Source organism: Coptis chinensis, chromosome 3 (genome assembly GCF_015680905.1).
Source record: "Coptis chinensis isolate HL-2020 chromosome 3, ASM1568090v1, whole genome shotgun sequence".
In the NCBI taxonomy this organism is placed as follows: Eukaryota; Viridiplantae; Streptophyta; class Magnoliopsida; order Ranunculales; family Ranunculaceae; genus Coptis; species Coptis chinensis.
In genome coordinates, this window is record NC_141458.1 from 23,077,109 (window position 1) to 23,095,926 (window position 18,818).

At 36.4% G+C, this 18,818-nt stretch overlaps 1 protein-coding gene and 2 long non-coding RNA genes across 9 annotated transcripts; all 3 read left to right on the plus strand.

The window, feature by feature from the left end:
• The first annotated feature begins 41 nt into the window (after positions 1-41).
• On the plus strand, positions 42-7,467 carry LOC147508678 (RNA-binding (RRM/RBD/RNP motifs) family protein). Of its 4 annotated transcripts, none has more exons than XM_086601074.1 (9): positions 42-275; positions 878-1,035; positions 1,119-1,194; positions 4,745-4,874; positions 5,036-5,150; positions 6,454-6,545; positions 6,714-6,783; positions 6,938-7,020; positions 7,135-7,467. In XM_086601074.1, the coding sequence occupies exons 1-9, from the start codon at positions 230-232 to the stop codon at positions 7,229-7,231; spliced, it is 867 nt and encodes a 288-aa protein (XP_086457200.1). In that variant the 5' UTR covers positions 42-229; the 3' UTR covers positions 7,232-7,467. The 4 variants fall into 4 exon arrangements, with proteins under 4 accessions (XP_086457200.1, XP_086457201.1, XP_086457198.1 ...); XM_086601075.1 differs by having other exon boundaries at positions 105-275; positions 856-1,035; XM_086601072.1 differs by lacking the exon at positions 42-275 and adding an exon at positions 418-774 and having other exon boundaries at positions 856-1,035.
• A 6,141-nt stretch (positions 7,468-13,608) lies between these two features.
• LOC147508679 (uncharacterized) lies at positions 13,609-16,365 on the plus strand. 4 transcript variants are annotated; one of them, XR_015216405.1, is made up of 8 exons: positions 13,609-13,951; positions 14,088-14,194; positions 14,937-15,079; positions 15,190-15,259; positions 15,341-15,457; positions 15,890-15,952; positions 16,039-16,085; positions 16,349-16,365. It is a non-coding gene; the product is annotated as an uncharacterized LOC147508679 (long non-coding RNA). The 4 variants fall into 4 exon arrangements; XR_015216406.1 differs by having other exon boundaries at positions 15,229-15,259; XR_015216407.1 differs by lacking the exons at positions 15,890-15,952; positions 16,349-16,365 and having other exon boundaries at positions 14,937-15,259; positions 15,953-16,324.
• A 28-nt stretch (positions 16,366-16,393) lies between these two features.
• Positions 16,394-16,760, plus strand: LOC147508680 (uncharacterized). The gene is made up of 3 exons (XR_015216409.1): positions 16,394-16,482; positions 16,566-16,634; positions 16,720-16,760. It is a non-coding gene; the product is annotated as an uncharacterized LOC147508680 (long non-coding RNA).
• Positions 16,761-18,818: the final 2,058 nt, after the last annotated feature.

The window sequence follows — 18,818 nt, forward strand, 5'->3', positions numbered from 1 at the left end:
AAAAATGTTATTTGTGTAGTGTACGTAAGAGCACATTTAACGATCGTAGTGAGAAAAACAAATAAAAAAATTGAAATACCCTTTGAGCGACTATATCAAAGTTTAGATATAGTTAAGGAAAGAAGTACAATTGTGCAACCTCATTTTTTTCCCCTCCCTTACTGGAATAAAATCTAATTTACTCGGTCAATCAAGCACAACAGACGGCGGTCGTTCAGTTATACATGTGATGGTGAATTTTCTTTTCAGGCATCATCAAATTGCAAAAGTAAATGGTATTGCTTCTAAACTTCAAATTAATGTCAACGCGATCTAATGACGTACTGTATTTAAAATGCTAATGGATATTAAAATATCTCTATTGTCTATTTCTTATAAATGTTATAATATTAGTAAAAAAAAAAAAAAAAAAAAACTATTCTCAACTCCCCCATAATAGCAGTGACCAACCTTCCTGGGCTCCTTTGCAGCCAACCTGGTATGAGTGGTATGACCATTCTAGCCTTTATCATTAGTTACGAGATGGGCTTTATTCTTAACCTGTCTTACGTAAGATACTTTTAAGGTTTAAAAACACCCGTGTCCTAAAATTGAATTGAAGAAGAACAATAACCAAATATTAAAAATAAAATAAAATAATTCCCAACACTAAAAATAAAAAAACCCGCCATGGCAGGAACTGGTATTCATCCATTCCATCACCAATGGCAACAACAACCACAACCACAACCACAACAAATCCCACCTCAAATACCAACTCCCACTACAGACGAGGTAAACGAAATAATCTTTTTTTTTTTTTTTTTTCTCTATCCTTAAATTACTGACTTTGTGTTTTATTTTTGATTTTTTAAGCTGCGTACAATATTTATATCAGGTTTACCGGGAGATGTAAAAGAAAGAGAGTTGCAAAACTTGTTAAGATGGTTACCAGGTTATGAAGCTTCACAAGTTAACTTTAAAGTAGAACCACCAATGGGCTTCGCTTTATTTTCTTCTTCTCATTTTGCTATTGCTGCTAGAGATGCTCTTCAGGTATAACTATTCTTTTATTATTAATTTTGCTTTTTGTGTTTTTTATAGTTAAGTTTATTTTATTGTTGTGTTGGGCATTTTAGGATATGGTTTTTGACGCGGAGTCTAAGGCAGTGTTGCATACTGAAATGGCGAAGAAGAATCTTTTTGTGAAAAGAGGTAAGGTTTTGTTTTTGATATATATAGTACAATGTATAGAACATGTCTTATATTGTTTGTGTGTTGATTGCGTTCTATGTTGAGAAATAAAGAAACGATTGTGAGAAATGTGTGTAAGTGAAAATTTAGTGAGAGGAATGTGTTTTAAAATATCCATTTGGAAGCAAAGGAAATATGGCTAGAAATAAAGAACGAGTTACGAGGTTTTCAAGGAGGGATATATTGGAATTGAAGAGGAAAGCAAGAAATATCTATGATTTCTCTGTACGCATTTTGTGTATAATCCGTAGAGAGATGGAATTGAAGACATGAATGTTTTAAGAGATAATGGGTTTGGATTTCATTCAAATAGAATTGTCATAGTCTATCTGATGTTATTTAAACATGCTAGGTTACAGTTTCAGAAGGGGTATGTATGTTTGATATTAAGTGTTATCCAATGCTGTACTTGATTTATATTAAATCATCACACACAAATGGTTTACACAACAAGTTATAGTAAATTTTATCTTAAAATTCCAAATTAAGTGAATTCCACATCCCCCCCACCCCCACCTCGGGTTAGAGAAATTTATTAGAGCCAAACGTAAGATAACGTACATATAAAAATAATTAGTATGTAATAAATATTTTTTGTATCCAAGATCTATGATAGCTTCTTAACTGATATCAGACTAGACCTTGGCTCTATCATGAAGACTCATGAACTAGGTGCCTTTCCAGCACACCCCATTGGGCTTTACACACAGGGTGTCACAGTCCCACCACCACTGGAAGGAGTCATTCTTGTCCGAGTTTTTTGTCCCCTCTAGCTTACATAGTACTCGAAAGGTATGTCTCCGAAGTCCTTAAAAATCTAATCCCTCTGATGAGTCCTTTTAGCGACAACATGACCTCCTAGTGCTATTGTTTGGATATTGTGGAAAGAGAGAAATAGTAGGGTCTTTGAGCAAGTGGAAAGGGATTTGCACAGTGTTCGAAAGGGAACAAAGTGGAGTTGCATCATTGGGCATGCACTAATCCTAGTTTCAAAGGGGTGACTTATCAAAAATTTATTTGTAATTGGAACACTCTTGTATTGTGAAATGGGATTGTAAATGGGATGGGGTACTTGCGGTACCTTGTAGAATCTTGCTACAATAACCAATAGTTGTAAACTCGTGTAAATTATGAAATCTTAATGAATGAATTTTATCGATAAAAAAAAGCTACTAAATGACCTCCTCATGATCAGCCTGATGCTATCAAAGTGAAGTCAGCTCCGGTTTACCATATAAACAATAATTAATGTCTGTTTTTACTGAAATGGTGAAGAAGCTTTTTATGAAATGACTCAAATGAGGTGGGGCTTTATTCTATTTAAGCATAGTACACTATAATGTAATATTTATATTAGGCATATAGAGAACTTTAATTGAAGAGGAACGAGGGAAGAGACAATGGCGTCAAGTTGTCTAAATGAAAATTTTTCCTCGGTGAAATTTATTAAAATACAAGGATGAAGAAAGCATACAGCGAAACATTTGTCAACTAGCTTGTTACCCATCCCCATATGGAAATGTTGATACTGTCCCAACATAGCCAACGATGGTTTCAAGCCCATCATGGGTGTTGGTTTTTCCTCAAAAGGCCTGGACATTCATATGTGATAGATCATTACTGTTATCAAGATCTAGGATAGCTTCCTAAGTCCTAACTGATATGGGACTAGACCTTGGCGCTACTGTCAAGACCCATGAGCTAGGTGCCTTTTGAACATACCCCATTGGGATAAGAGACAGGGTATGACAGTTCCACCACCATAGGAAGGAGTCGTCCTCTCGTCCCTGTCTCAAATTGTTACCCTTCTAACTTACAAAGTATTCAAAAGGTATGCCATCAAAGTGAAGCCAGCTCTCTTCAAGCTGAATACCCAGATCCCATGCTGATTGCCTATTGAGGAGATTGGGTCTGTATAATTACCTGTGAAGATAGATTGCTTTGAACTTGAAATTTCTCTCGGGAGATTGGACTCCAAGTATACTCTTTGATCTTCCAAAAGAATGGAGAACAGACATGAAATTGTTAATTGAGTTATCGTTTCTATCACAGACTATCGGAAATGTTCTTTGTCCCGATATTAACCAGGAAAGGCAAAGGCAGGGATAGAGTCTGCATCAGTGTTTTGGATGCATTTGGACATAGATATATGAAAAGCTACTGATGAGAATATGCATTACTACTAGAGAAAAGGGTATAGGATAACAGAAATATTAAGGAATAATAGATGACCTTGCTCCTTTATGAATGACATGATCAATGTACATCTACTGGGCCGATGTCTGTTGCATCAGTAAGTCCAAATTGTTGAATTATGTGTCTTGATCATTCTAGTTTGTCAAATATCTTGTATTTGAATCCAGTTCCCATTTAGTCTTCTTGCATCTGGATGGAATCACGTTTAATCCACTTGGTTCTGAACCGAGCCAGACCTGTTTTATAGTTAAGTCAACCTAGAAGGTCCCACCGATATGTGCCATTGTCTTTTAACCATTTTTTTTTATCAAGTCTGACTCCTCTAAAACAGGGTACAGGGATTCAATCTCTGCAACTGTTACAAAAATAAGACACCTGTCCCACTTTAACAACCCGACTAACTCTGTTTGACTTTTTTTCTTGTCAGTTTGCATTGTTAGTTTTATTACCCTTTTAACTCTGTAGAAAAAGTTCATGTATCAAAAGAAACTTTCTTCCTCCTTTAAATCTCCATCTCCATCTCCTACCCCCCTCAAACTGTGACTCACCGATTTCATCCAACAAGCATGGCCAATTAATTCATTTGGTCATGTGGCAAATGATGGAATTAGAAGTGTAAAGTTTTTTATCTGGAAATTTAAATCTGAAGAAGCTTTAGGTAAAAAAACGAAAGGAAATCTAAATGATGAAAATCCAAGGAACTTGAATTCCAAAATCACAATCTCCACTAGAAATTATCTCCGACAATGACATTTACAAATGGAACAAGGTATATAGAGAAAGAAAACCATGTAGGAGAACAGTTGGGTTTAGAGAAAGACAAAGAAAAGCTTCAAGTTTGGTTAAGTGACATTGACACGGATACGCGTGTCACATCCGTCACTGATAAGAAGTGTCTGACACAGTGAAATATAAAAAATTGAGGTATATCACATACAATATGTGTCCGTGGTGTGTCCGATATGGACATGTGGATACATATCGGACACGGATTATATTTAAAATATGGTGTCTCCCTCTAAACTAGAAGTTTGGGGATTTGTCGTTGTTTTTCTTTAGAGTTTGACAGGCATAACAGAGGAAGACGAAGGGTTAAGGGGCTTTTACTTTATACGTGAAATCTTTGGTGTTAATACAAAGTTAAATGCACAAAAATAACAAAATAGCACACTAATTAATGGAGTTAATGGTGTTGTTAAAGTGAACAGGTAGCTTGATTTGAAAAGCAGTTATAAAGATGTACCCAGATTTAGAGGACCCGGACTCTTATTTATCATTTAGGTTATGCTTAGTTTTGTGCTAATGCTTATTGTAGGAGTTGTAGCTGATCCGAACTCCATCGATCAAAGTAAGCGCTTGAGAACTGGTGGTGACTATACGCATACAGGCTTCCCAAGTCCATCTCCTTTCCACCCTCCGCCAGCACCTGTTTGGGGCCACCAAGCGTAAGAATCTACTTCATGTGTTATCCTAAATTTCAGCAGTTAGTTTTGTAGTGAGTTAGTGGCATATCTTTTAGAATGCTTGATATTATTGAAGATAGTTTATAAATTCACTTAAAAAAACTTGTCCTTCAGTTAACAGTGTATCCTTGGAATTGATTCAGGTACATCACTCCACCTCCTCCTCAATATGATCCATATGCAGCCTACCCAGTTGCTCCGGTTCCAATGCCAACACCTGCTCCATTACCAGCCCCTAGCGGATATGCACCTGTTCAGGTGACGACTGTAGTCTATTTTTCTTCTGTACAATTCTAGTGCTTCTGTTCATGTTTTTGTGCTGTTTTCATATATTCTTTGAGGAACTCATGATTTATAAGTAACTGCCAAGATGTTAAGTAACTTAGCAAGTTAGCAACTAGCAAGCATTTTTTGAGGAGCTCAAAAAAAAATTACTTGCTGAACTGTTAGATATTCAAATTGAAGTTCAAGCTTTTTTTTTTTTGTATTTTCTAATTTAGTTGATATTTTGATGTGAGGTTTATCATTTAATTCAGTTGTATTTTCTTCCTGACAATTTGATATTTTGATGTGAGGTTTATCATGTGATTATTTTTTGAAAACGAGCAACTTGGGGAAAAAGGCGCTGCTCAAATATTTAGTGTCGTTTGCCTTTGATTTCCATGGGCAAACAAAACTCAATCTTGCTTTGTATGTTGCCTTTTGCCTTATTGGAGAGAGGTGTGAAGAATTGTTGTGAAAAATGCATTTTAGTATTAAAATCAATTTTTTCATAGGTTTTTGACTGTCCATTTTTTAGGAAAAAACACTTTATTCTCATTGTCAATGTTACCTCGAGCGTGGATCGCTAGGGTAATGCAGAGCCGGAAATGGAATATGAAAGTGATAAGTTTTCCGGAACACTGAACAATGGGGATATGATTATACCGATAGTGTTATTTGGAAAAGAATACTGTAATTTTTTTCAAGATCATTTAATTAGTATCATGCATGTTTATATTTTCAGGAAAAATGTAGGAATTCATAATTAATTATTAATTATTCTGTATGTCCATAAAGAATTATAGTTAAACAAATTAACCCTGCATTGTTCTTACCACTTAATCTTACCATAAAAAAATTTCTACCCTTGTTTGTAGTGTCACTGGATCACCTCTCTTTTACCCACTAACTCTCTTCTTAGCTATCTTATCCAAGTGACAAAGTCCATAGACTGCAACATTTTTACGAGTAGAAAGATATAGAAACGACTGGAGCAAATCATTGAGTAATCTTCTTTTTTCTTTCGGTTTATATTCCACATCGATTGGCTTACATTCCACATCGATTGGTTTACATTCTGATAAAAAACGCACCACAATTGGGAATGTGCAATGTAGATAAAACTGCTCTTGTGTGGTTGAAGTCTTGTAAAACTGCTCATTGTAACGTCAATATTCTTTTGTGACATCTGTTTGTGTCTGATTTCTTGCTTAATACTCATCTCACATTCGTGCTTGATCGCTTTATGATTTGGACAACAGAACTTGATTATCATTTTTCTTTTATCTTTTTTTTGCAGAACAGTAAAGATAATCCTCCTTGCAACACCTTATTTATTGGGAATCTTGGTGAGAATGTAATTGAGGAAGAACTGAGGAACCTTTTCAGTGGGTATAGTACTCTCTTTTAAATTCACTCCCTATATTTCCATATCTGGTGTCTGGCACCATCAAATTCACATGGCCTGGTGTATTAAAAAGTTTGCAAGTCCGAACGACTTTCTGTCTCTTTAAATCATTTATGTACTACTTTTTGAATCTGTATTTTATGGTGTCACAGACAGCCTGGTTTTAAGCAAATGAAGCTCTTGAGGCAGGAAAGAAATACTGTTTGTTTCATCGAATTTGATGTAAGTAGTAGTTTTCTTGTGAGTTTGTAGATAGACTGGTTGTGTTGTTGCAGATGATTAAACGCCATGTATTTACGCCTTGGTGAATGGAGATGTTCTTTTTCTTGCAAACCCATTTCCTTATTAGTGGAAACGTTTGTGGTTTTTGATGCAGGACATGAGCAGTGCTACAATGGTCCACCAAAATTTGCAGGGAGCTGTTATTCCCAGTTCTGGACGTGGTGGGATGCGGATACAATATCCTTTGATATACTATGCAATTTTATTTCTCATTCTAGTGACTTTGAAATAGTTAATTTAGAACTACTCACCTTTGATTTGTTTCATATGCCTTCCTTGACCTATGATTACATACTCGAAGAATCCTTTTGGAAGGCGCAAGGATGGGTTCAACACTGCTGGAGGCCCTGAAGCCAATGGAGCTCCACTACAGACTACATTTAAGTAGTTTGAAAGGGATGCACTCTGCTTTATATACTACTACATGTATAGGGTGCATCATGCTGTCGTTGCATGCATCCATTTCATATTGTCATCAGGCATCATTAGCATGTTTATGTGTGGATTATTGCACATGATAAAAACATGATGTACCGTTTGGCCATGTTGCATGCGGATATTTATTGATGGCATGCATCTGTTGGCATCTGCGAGTCCTTGATGAAAGTAACTCATAGCCCTTCATTGTATCTTATTTGGAAGTGATTGTGCATGGGTCTGTAGATCTGTTGGATGTTATGGTCTTGTGGAGGTGTTCCATCTTCCCATGTTTAGCATCAACATTAGGATGGTGCCATTAGTCATATCATCTTTTTTAGTTCGTTTCTTGTATGATATCATGATGTGCAAGGCAGTATACACGTTCGACCATGTCATGGCATATCATGGTGTATTCAATTATATAGAGACATCCCTGGTTGGCGTTTGTTGTCTGTGTCCACATCTTGACCAAACTTTTACCAATTTCACCCATTATCGTAACTCATTTCTACAATTCCACATCTATATCCTCTGGCCTTTATGACTCTGCACCTTTATTGCATTGTGAATTCAAAAATCCTCCAATAAATGATCCATATTACTCCATTTCAGATTTCACCTTTCCATCTCTATTTTGTTTTCATGATGCATAAATTTTCTTCATCTTGGCCTGTCGTTCGTTTCATGACATAACTATGACTATCAATTCATATTCTTGTTCCCCATGACCATCGTCTTCATTAGTTTCATCCACATTGATCTATCAATTTATCATTAATCCATATTCCATATCCAATCCTTTAATTATAGTAGGGAACTGGCTAAGATGCTTATGACATTGAGGGTATTTCGAATTCGTCACATCCCTATTATGCTAAAGATTGTTCGGAAACATGCTGCTTTCTTATGCAGGGTTTCTCGTTCTGAAGGATGAAGAGCTGCTGCCCCTTAGAAGGTTCGTATGCTGAAGCTTTTATACTGCATCATCTCTACTTCGAGATGGTCATATTCTAGCCATGGGAGAAAGTCCGTCACCAACCAAAAAAAATAAAAAAATAAAAAAAGTTGCAGTCACCCTTGAGTCCTGAACGGATAGTTAACTCCATTTTTGACATTGGTAAAACGTGCAGTACCCGGTGCCATACTCAAAATGTTATGTTAAACTAGCTCTACTGATACTACTATTCTGCAATTCGTTTTATTGCCGAAGTACATTCTGCGTTTTGGTTATTATATGATGTTCTGGTTTCTTGATGTGGTGATGTGGTTCTCTTATCACAAGGACAGAAATGAGAAGAAAAATTAAAGTAATGCCATGCTCAAAGATGAATTATATGTTGGAAGATACTTACGTGCTTCTCAAGTTCTGCAAAATCGTGCTTACTAGAACTCAAAGGTCTGATGATGAATTAACCTTCCAGTTGAATATCTAGGATGAATAAATGAAATCGAGCCATGGGTTCATGATTTTATCGTGTGTTAGCTTATGAATTGGAAATGCTAATGGTCACTTGGACATTAAGTTTTCAAAACTCAACCTGGACGAAACCTACGCATTCTCATACTAGAGTTTCTTCTCTGGCATATATACTCTGGTGCTACCCTTTTTGGTTTTGTTTTTCATTATTATGAGTTCACCACAACATCCCCTATTGTTAGGGGAAGCTTCCACCTCAACAGCAGCAAAATTAGAATTACTTCAACAAAAAATGAAGAACCTCTTTACATCAAAAAAACAAGTGGTGATTGAATGTCATAATGCTTAAGAACATGCTGATGAAAAACGGATGGTGGTGGGGAAAATGTATGGAGGTTATCCAATCATAGTAGCTGATATGGGGGGAGACTTTCACCAAATATGGCAAACTAGACGGCAAATTGCCATGTAACTCATCACCAAAGAGCACATCAAGATCACCTTTGAACAAGAGGATGAATTACGGCATGTAACCAGCAATGGGCCTTACCTGATACATGGCCACATTCTCTCCATCATGAAATGGGTAAGGACTCAGCACATTGAAGACTATAATTTTGATATGGTCAATTTATGGGTTCAAATATGGGGCCTTCCAAGAGAACGCATTAACAAAGAAAATGTCAGAATTATTGGAGCGGAATTGGGAAAGGTTTCTGAGAATGTATCCTGTCTACTTGAGTTCAACAAACCAATAGCAAGGGTCCAAGTCCTATTGGATATTAAGGAGAAACTCACTAAGGATCTAACAATCATGCTTGAAACAAGAACTTCCTTCCATGTTAACTTCAAATATGAAAAATTGGGTATTTTCTGCTACTTTTGTGGGGTTATATGACATGATCATTATGCTTGCCGAATCATAGCACAGTATAGATACGATTTGATTAAATGTGGAGGTTCAGGCAAAGATGTGAAACCAAACTTCGCAAGCATGATGAAGGCCAACAAATTCTTCAATGGGATAGCATGTAAGGAAAAACATATCGTAGTCATCTCTAGTTCACCAAAGCAACCTCGGGTTGATGAGATTTTGGCTCCAGAATTGGATGGGTTTTTCAGTCATGGGAGATCGGCGGTGACACGTGGATGTTCAGAAAGATAGCATTCTAACATGGCACCGAGAACCAACCTTGAAAACAGGAATAGAACAGTTGGAAATTCTAAAGGGGCATAGAAGATGGGCCCATCTGGAACTGTAATGGTAACAAACATAGAGATGTCTATGGAGGTGGACTCAAGGCCTTGCTCGATTGGGCCTGAAGGGTCAGAGAATAAAAAAACAAGTTGGGCCCATCTTGTCCTCAGAGAGTATAGGTTTGGTATCAGGAAGCACTCATTTTATGCTGGTCCAAGCCCAGGACAATCCCAATGGACCTCAGATAATGGGGAATAGAGATGTGGATCTACCCACAATTCCCAGCCCACCCAACTCCATCCAGAAGGAGCTGGAATCCCCAAGCACAAATCATCACACGCAGACACCTTATCATAATTGCAGAGATCCTTTGGAAAACCAACCTGAGTTAATCTTACCCATTGTAGAAGATGGAAAGCAAGGTATGGGGACTGTATTTGCACACTGTGTTGACCAATCCATTATTTTTCAACACACAATACTGGTTAGAAAAGATGGAAAAGCTTTTAAGCAGCTGGCGGTTTGAAACCCTAGAATTGCTAGGAGAAATAAAGTTAGATCGACCTATCCCTTTTTGTAAACCATACCCACAATATTCAAGTTTCTGTCTCTCAAGCCCAGATAGTAGTAACAAAAGAAAGATCTCACACTTAGGTCTCCCTATGGCTGATAGATCGAAGAAACAAGAGGAAATGTTGGGCAGAGGGGTAGAAATGCAGTCAATAAATCAAAGAAAGCTAAAATCTTGGCTGAGGAGATGAGGAGGAAAGGCAAAGGAAATGATCTCATTCCACGAAATGCTCACATTATATCCATTTCAAGTGAATCCACTGAAACATATGGAGATCAGGAGACGAGGATGATCCCATATCAGCAAGAGATAGAGCAGTATGACTCGGATGAGAGTGTCTCACGAGACCACCCCTTTGGCCATATATGATTCTACTATGAGAAACCCCCTTGCTAGGAGGTTGAACTTCCAAGGTCAAGGAACTGCTCTAGATCCAAAAGAAAATGAGGATAGTATTTGGGAACACTATGCAAGGTCAGATGGTTAGTCTATGGACATGTCAATCTCAAGTGGCTCCATCAGCATAACTCACAAAGGCTCCAATTATGCAAATGCTTTAGAAGGGTTCGCGGTGACTATCCCTACACAATTACCTTCACTTCAATGACGATCTATGCCTAGAATTGCCGGGGTATTGGTTCCACCACAGCGGTTCAACATATAAAGAACCAAATGTGGGTTTATTTTGGGAGTAGATATAGTTTGTTTGTCTGAAACTAAGGCGGATCGTAGGCGCATATTAGCTGTTAGTAAGATGTTAAAGCTGGGATGATGTTTTTCTATACGTGCTGAAGGATTGAGTGGTGGATTTTTTGCAATCATGTGGAAAGAGGATGTGGACCTGGAAATACTTGGGGCTACAAAGAACCAAGTAATAGGTAAAATTTCAAACTATTACAATAAGGTTTCATTTTTCTTCTTTTTTTTCTATGGGGACCATGTTCCATGCCACTAAGGAAGGGTTTGGGCTGAGTTGATGGACATTGCTCCCATAGTGCCTGGTCCTTGGTGCCTTTTTAGGGATTTTAATGCCATTTCATGTTTAAATGAGAAAGTGGGTGGTCGTAGCAACTTGACTAAATACATGCTGGATTTTAATAGCTTGATCAATGATCTTGGTTTGGTAGTGAGTTTAGGTTTCAAGGGACCAAATTTCACTTGGAACAATAATAGAACTCTAGGTGCACATGTACAGGAGAGACTTGATCGTGCTATGGCCACCCCTCAATAGCTAACTTGTTTCCCACATGCATATGTTAAGACTAATCCATCTTTTGACCATTTAGCTTTGTATATTTCTCTTAATAGTCCTGAGGAAAGGTGTTTCAAACCTTTTAGATTTTTTTAGTATGTGGTTATCAGATATTTCATGTAAACCTTGTATTGATGATGCATGGAAGTCTGTTATGCATGATCTGTCTGATGTAAATGTGATAAATAGATTGCATGCTACTAAGGATATCTTACCCTACTGGAATAAGAATGCCTTTGGGAATTTCTTTCAAAATATTTAAAAAAAACCCAAAGAAAACTGGAAAATGTCTTATCAAAGCATTTTACTACTGCTAATCATAATAGGGCTAAGGCTCTCAAAGCCAACTTTCTTGAGTGGTATGTGAAAGAAGAATCCTACTGGAAACAAAAATCAACAAATCATTGGATAAAGGAAGGGGGAAAAAATACTAGATTCTTCCACCTATCCACCATATATAGGAGGAGAAACAACAAGATTGAAAGGATTAAAGATAATGATGTAGGTATCTAGCATTTTGGTAGAGCTGTTGTAGGTGAGGCTGTAAATGATTATTTTTCGATATATTTTCTTCTGATTGCCCTGATGTTAATAGTAACATTTTGGATTTGTTTCATCATGTTATTTCTGATAGAGAAAATGACCTTCTCACTGCTATTCCATCTTATGATGACACATGGCAAGTGGTTAGGAAGTATGGGAAGCTTAAGGCTCCTAGGCCTGATGGTTTCCAAGGAGTTTTTTTATCAGAATTGTTGGGATATTATAGGGGATTGCATTACTGCTTTTGTTCAAGACTTTTTCTCTTCTGAGAAGTGAATCCTAGTTTCAATGAAACTTATGTAGCTTTGATCCCTAAAGTTTCAAGTTCAGGCCTATTAGCCTATGCAACTTTAGTTACAAGATTATCTCTAAGATCCTGGCTAATAGACTTAAATGTCATATAAACAAGATTGTTTCACCCTTCCAAGGAGCCTTTATAAAGGGGAAGAGCATAGGGGACAACATTGGTTTGGCATGTGAGGCTTTTCATAACCTGAAAAAAAAAAATAATAATAATAAAAAAAAAAAATAAAAAGGTGGATGCCTTTAAAAATGGATATGCCTTTAAAAATGGATATGGACTATAGGGTGGAGTGGTCCTTCCTTGATGACATATTTGAAAAACTGGGTTTTAGTGAGCTTTGGAGGAACTTGATTTAACAATGTCTTACAACTTGATTTAACAATCTCCTTCAAGGTTTTATTAAATGGATCCCCTCTTGAAAAGATCATCCCTGAAAGAGAGCTTAGGTAGGGAGATCCCTTATCTCCCTACCTGTTTATTTTGGTCTCTGAGGCTCTGTTAAGGATGCTAGTACAAGCTGAGAATAAGGGAGAGATTCAGGGTATTAAGATCAAGAGAAACTCTCCTGCTATCACTCACCTTTTGTATGCATGCACTACTACAGAAATACATATATACCACGGTAGGTATGAATTTATATACCACTGTTTTTGTAATAACAGTGGCTAATATTTGTATACCACGGTAGATATTCATCTGATTTTTTGGATCTTAGTTTGTACCACTAATTTACAAAACCGTGACATCACAGTTAGTTTATACCACGGCACATTCATTTTTCATTTTTCAGTTATGGAGTATCCCACGGTTTCCTAGCAAACAGTGGTTTATATTTCGACAAATTATAATCCCGAAAGGATAGAACTTGAAGTTTATCAAAACAGAAAAAGAAAAGAAAAAATAAAAAGAAAGAAAGAAGTTCCACTACCAAAAAAATGACTTTACCCGACAGAGTCCAGAAAGATTACCCGACGGTTTATAACCATAGGAAGTTAGTTACCAACACCTTTTATCCGTCAGGTATTAGTTGGCCATCCGTCTACTGATATTTCGGGGGTATTCCAATTGTTTTATTCTATCCGATGGTTGCACGAGAGTTTTTAGCTATCGGCTAGTTCGACGGGCTTTAACCATTGTTTGTTTCGAACGGTGGCAGTACTTTTTAACCGTCGGCATATCTATTCAATTATCAGGCGGCAAAGATTTCACTTCCCACGCCAAAATTTCATGAAAATTTAAACTACCCTAAAATTAAAATAATAAAGTCGACTCTAAAACTGCCGAGTTTTCAGCTTCTCCTTCTTCTACTACTATTTGCTTCTACAATAGCTGCTGATTATGTTACCATTACCTCGTGAAACTCTTGAATTTCATTGCTCGTATTACAAAATCTAAGGCAATGTGTAAGACGATAGTACTTGTTTTCTTTGTTCATCTCATCCTTTTCCTCATGTTGATATATTTATTTACTACTGCGAGTCCTGCTCTGATTTATCGTCTAGTAATTTGTTTGTCAAAATTCATAATAATGTTTTGTAGGCTGTTTGCTCGATACAACAAATCTGTCGGAATATTTGACATACACCGCCCTGGTCGAGATTTTGAACAGTATTCAACTCTTCAAGGCAACAAAGAGGGGCAGTCAGGTACTTAGGCTCAAATTGATTCCTCAGGATTAAATTTTCTTTATTTTGTTACTTTTTTGGTAAAGGTTAGATTTATTAATTAGTGAAAATAGAACAAAAATGATGTAGTAGGACTTAAACATGTTGAGACACAGCAGGGGCATCACAAGCAATTCATCTTTGGTTGTCACCTCATCTTCGTATACCCAACTGGTCGAACTGTGTTGCATTACTGGCATCTTGTTTCACCTGTTAACTTTATCGAGCTATGGGTGATTGAGTGATTCAGGTCCTCTAGGATTAAAGAAAGCTTTTTTAGCATTTTGTGCATTGTCAACTCAGACTACATTGTTTGGTTCCTTTTAGATAATAACAACAGCATTAGATAGATTCGTGCATACCAAATAAATAAAATATGGATTCAGAAGTAAGAAATGAAAATGGGAGATTTTTTTTTATAAAGAAGTAAAGATTTCTCTGCTGGAATAAGTTAATACCAAATACAGCAAGACTCAAGAGCACTGTACTATTTAGTTTTCATGCACTTTGTGATGAGGTGGATATCATTCTCACCTCTGTAATATAGACAGGAACAAGTATGTAGTCTGTTGGTGTCTGAGGGAGGTACTAAGTGGGGGGATATTCTGACCCTACGACAAATTTTTTTTTCCTTCATTTAACTTTTATAGATACAATTGTTTTCTTACACGTGTTTCTAAGATGAATTACATGAAATCACGATGAGTATTTATTCTTGTTCCAGGTATCATATCTACAATTGCCTTTTGTCCGTCAAATACTGGAATGCTTGCTGCTGGTTCTTATAGTCAGACAACTGCAATATATTCTGAGGGCAATGTGAAGCTTTTATACGTTTTGCATGGACAAGAAGGTGGAGTTACACATGTAAGTGAATACTATCATCCTTTCCCCCTGATATTCATCATATATGTGCTGCCTATGTTTTTTTCCCTTCTGGTGGATGCATTTTTGAAATTTGATTGTATGGTTCTGAGGTGTATATTGGTGGTATTCCGCATGATGCTTCTGAGAAGGATCTGAAGGGCTTTTGTGAGTCAGTAGGAGGTAATGTTTATGGTTTTTATGGTGGTTTTACCTCTCTTCATTACGCCTAAAGATTTAAGATTGACATTTTTGCTATTGCAGGTCGGGATGATGAAAGGCAAAGACTCACAGGAGAATAAGGGTTATGCGTTTGTTACCTTTAGGACTAAAGATTTGGCTGCTAAGGCCATTGAAGATCTGAATAATACTGAATTTCAGGTAATATTTTCACTTCAATGACTAAATATTTCTTTCTCTGAATCTGCCACATCTTTTTTTTTTTCCAGGTTTTTGTTTTTTCTATCTATATGTAAGTAGCATGGATACTTCATATTTTTAAAAAAAAATGTGTTCAAGTCTTCCAGATGGCTTCCAGTCTTCCAGATGGCTTCAAGTCTTCCAGATGGCTTTATCAATGTCTTGTATCAACTCTGTCTCTTCATCTGTGTCTTTGTCCTTTACTAATGAAGTTTTAGTTGCAATATACATACAATGTGATGAATTTTTGTGAGTGCTACTTAGAGAAATATGCTATGCAATCAATCTGGTTTGTTTACTGGTTTTGTTCTGAATACCTACTTTGATTACTTGTTCGACTTTGTTTACTTATGCTTGTGTGACCACTTTTTCTTACATCTTGGTTCTTTCCAGGCAATATTTAGTAGCATAAAATCTCCAATCACTAAGGATATGAGACCCATTCTACCCCCACAGGTGCATTCATTTTTCTCAGAATGTTGATCTGGTTTGTTCTTGTGTTTTTGCTCTCGCTTCTAAAGCTCCACATTACAAAACTGCAGACAAGAAGCTCCAACATCCAATTTCAGAAGGAGTTGTACGAGACTGTGTAAGCAAACATCTCTACTCATCTGCAATTTTGTTGGCAGATAAAGTTGTCGCATTCACATCTGACCTAGCTGACATTTACATGCAAGCCCAAGCTCTTTTCCTCAGTCATCATTACCATCTCCCTTTCCATCTCTTAAACGCCTTCCAAATTGTCCTCCGCGATATCCGCTTTCACTATCTTGCCACCAAATGCCTAGTAAAATATAATATTATTTTAATTAGTATATAATTATGCGTGTCATTTTAATTGGATGTGTTTAGGAAGAATTGAAGGAGGGGACCCGGGGTTTGGATGTTGGGTGATCACGAAAGTTGATGAATATGGGAATGCTATTGGTTTGAAAGATAGTAATGTTATGTACTTGGATAATGATGGGGAAGACCGTGAAATCAATGTAAGGGCTTTCTTTATTTTGAGTCTTGAGTTTACTATTCAGTTGATTATGACAATGTTTGTTTTTCTTGGTTTACAAATTAGTTCAGCAATATGTTTTTTACGAGGAAAGGGAAATGAGGAACTGGAAAATCGTGCCGAGGCTCCCAAATGGTGAGCTGTTGTCATGCTATCTTGTTCTTTGTATTTGATATACATAAAGGAACTAATACAATTTTGAATTATGATGCTCTATAAGGTACAAAGCTGTTATCAAGGCTGATCCATTATGTTACGAGGTATATAGATGTTAAGATTAAGCTGCGTTGAGTCTTTTCAATCATGACTAGAAAATATAATAATTGATTTTTATTTTCATAGTTGATGTCACATCTTTCTAATGATTATGCACTTTATGATGTTATCTTATATTCCTTGGTGTATTTCGGGCTTTGGAACGCCTCAATCACATGCTTAAATCAAGAAGGGTAATGTCGCTCTGTGGACTTCGCTACGGTTTATGATATATTGCCCATCTTTCTACTCATTGGAATTTGTATCCTACATCCTTCTACACCTTAGAACTTGTGAGAATAACAACGCCACGGTTTAGCTTGCACCTTGAAAAACAACACGTCCGTTGGCCCTCAAAAGAAAAAGATCAAAGTGGAGAATTTCAAAAATATTTTGAAATGACTTCGTAAGTTAGTAAAATATTTGCATAGAGAGATTTAATTGGTAAGATGTTACTTAGAGCCTTGGATGACGTAGCTTTTCTATTTATTTATACTTTGTTAATTTCAAATTACTTGAAAGAGACCCTTTCCATTTGAAAAACACATTGGTGCATCTAACAAATTGCTATGGAGCTTGGCCATTCAAATGAACTCTATCTAATGGCTTGTAATTTGGTGAAGGATTATTCTCAAAAAGTGGGTAACCTATCTCTACTATGCAATTTTGCTTGTTTTGCTCCCCATGAAATTTTCATTTTGTTTTCTCTTTCTTTACATCGATCTTTCACTAATATCCACTTCACCATTTTCAAAGCATTATCATATGGTTTGTTGTTGGTTGATATTACTATTATATTAAGAAATATGGTGAATCGTGATGGTTTTTCAGTGACAACTTTTCCTTAACAAATTGATCTCTAGACCCTTTATAATTGTCTTAGAATTTTGGGATGCTAGTTTGCGAAGAAAGTAAGGGCGATTACTTATGATATCTCCTTATACTTGTTAGTTGAGTTGGGGATCCCATTCCCATCCCACCACTTGGGGCAAATTTGAGAAGGTTCATCTTCACTCCAATGTCTTTACCAACAGCCTCGATAATAGACCTCATCCCAAAACGAAGGTTTAGCGGTTTGAGATCCTCCACTAGATGTGCATCCACAATTCCGGGATCCCCAATTCCTTGTAGATGATGGTGGCTTCACCTAGTGAGACAAGCTCGTATCAATAGCCTCTTTTCTATATGTATTTTTTGTGCCCGTGTAAACGACATACGAACGCGCAGAACTACCACTTTCATTCTGCTCAAGAGATTCACTTTGACTATCAACTTCTTCATGGTTGTAGTAACTGTCTTCTTATAGTGCTATCAACTGAGATAAATTGTGAACGGGTATCCTATAGTGGTAGAGTTGGTATCCAGGAAAATGGGGTGTTTTAGCGGGGCTTTAAATGAAGATGAGTTTTAGCTATGTTCGGACCCTCTAGTTTAATTCTGATTTAGTCTTACTTTTTAATTTATGAAAAGGAATTTGAAGTTTGTTTTCTTAGTGCACTCAAAAAAATTAATGGAAGTTTTTTTTATTATTATTATTATCTTTTTTGTAATGTTTGATAGTTTTTTGTACATTTTGGAATTTGTTGGGAAAATGGAAATGGTGTAATGGTAAGGCAAGTCGTGTAAATTTTGTTATGCAGGTTCGGTTTTTAAGTGGAAGATTGTTACTAGCATTATTATTAAAATATATATATATATATATATATATATATATATATATATATATATATATATATATATATATATATATATATATATATATATACCATGGTTTGGCATAAACCGTAGTGTTTAGTATAACTATATACCACGGTATTATAACACATACACTAATATAAACCACGGTTTTAATAACTTATATGCCACGGTTACTCGTTGACAACCGTGGTATATCATATACAAACCACGGTTCTTTGAAAAACCGTGGTAACCGTTAAACATATATACTACTTTATTATATACCACACCACCTATTGTCACGGTTGCATAATTGGTAAATATATTTATACCACACTTAAAAACAGTGGTATAAGTGTCATTCTGTAGTAGTGGCGCAGATGACTT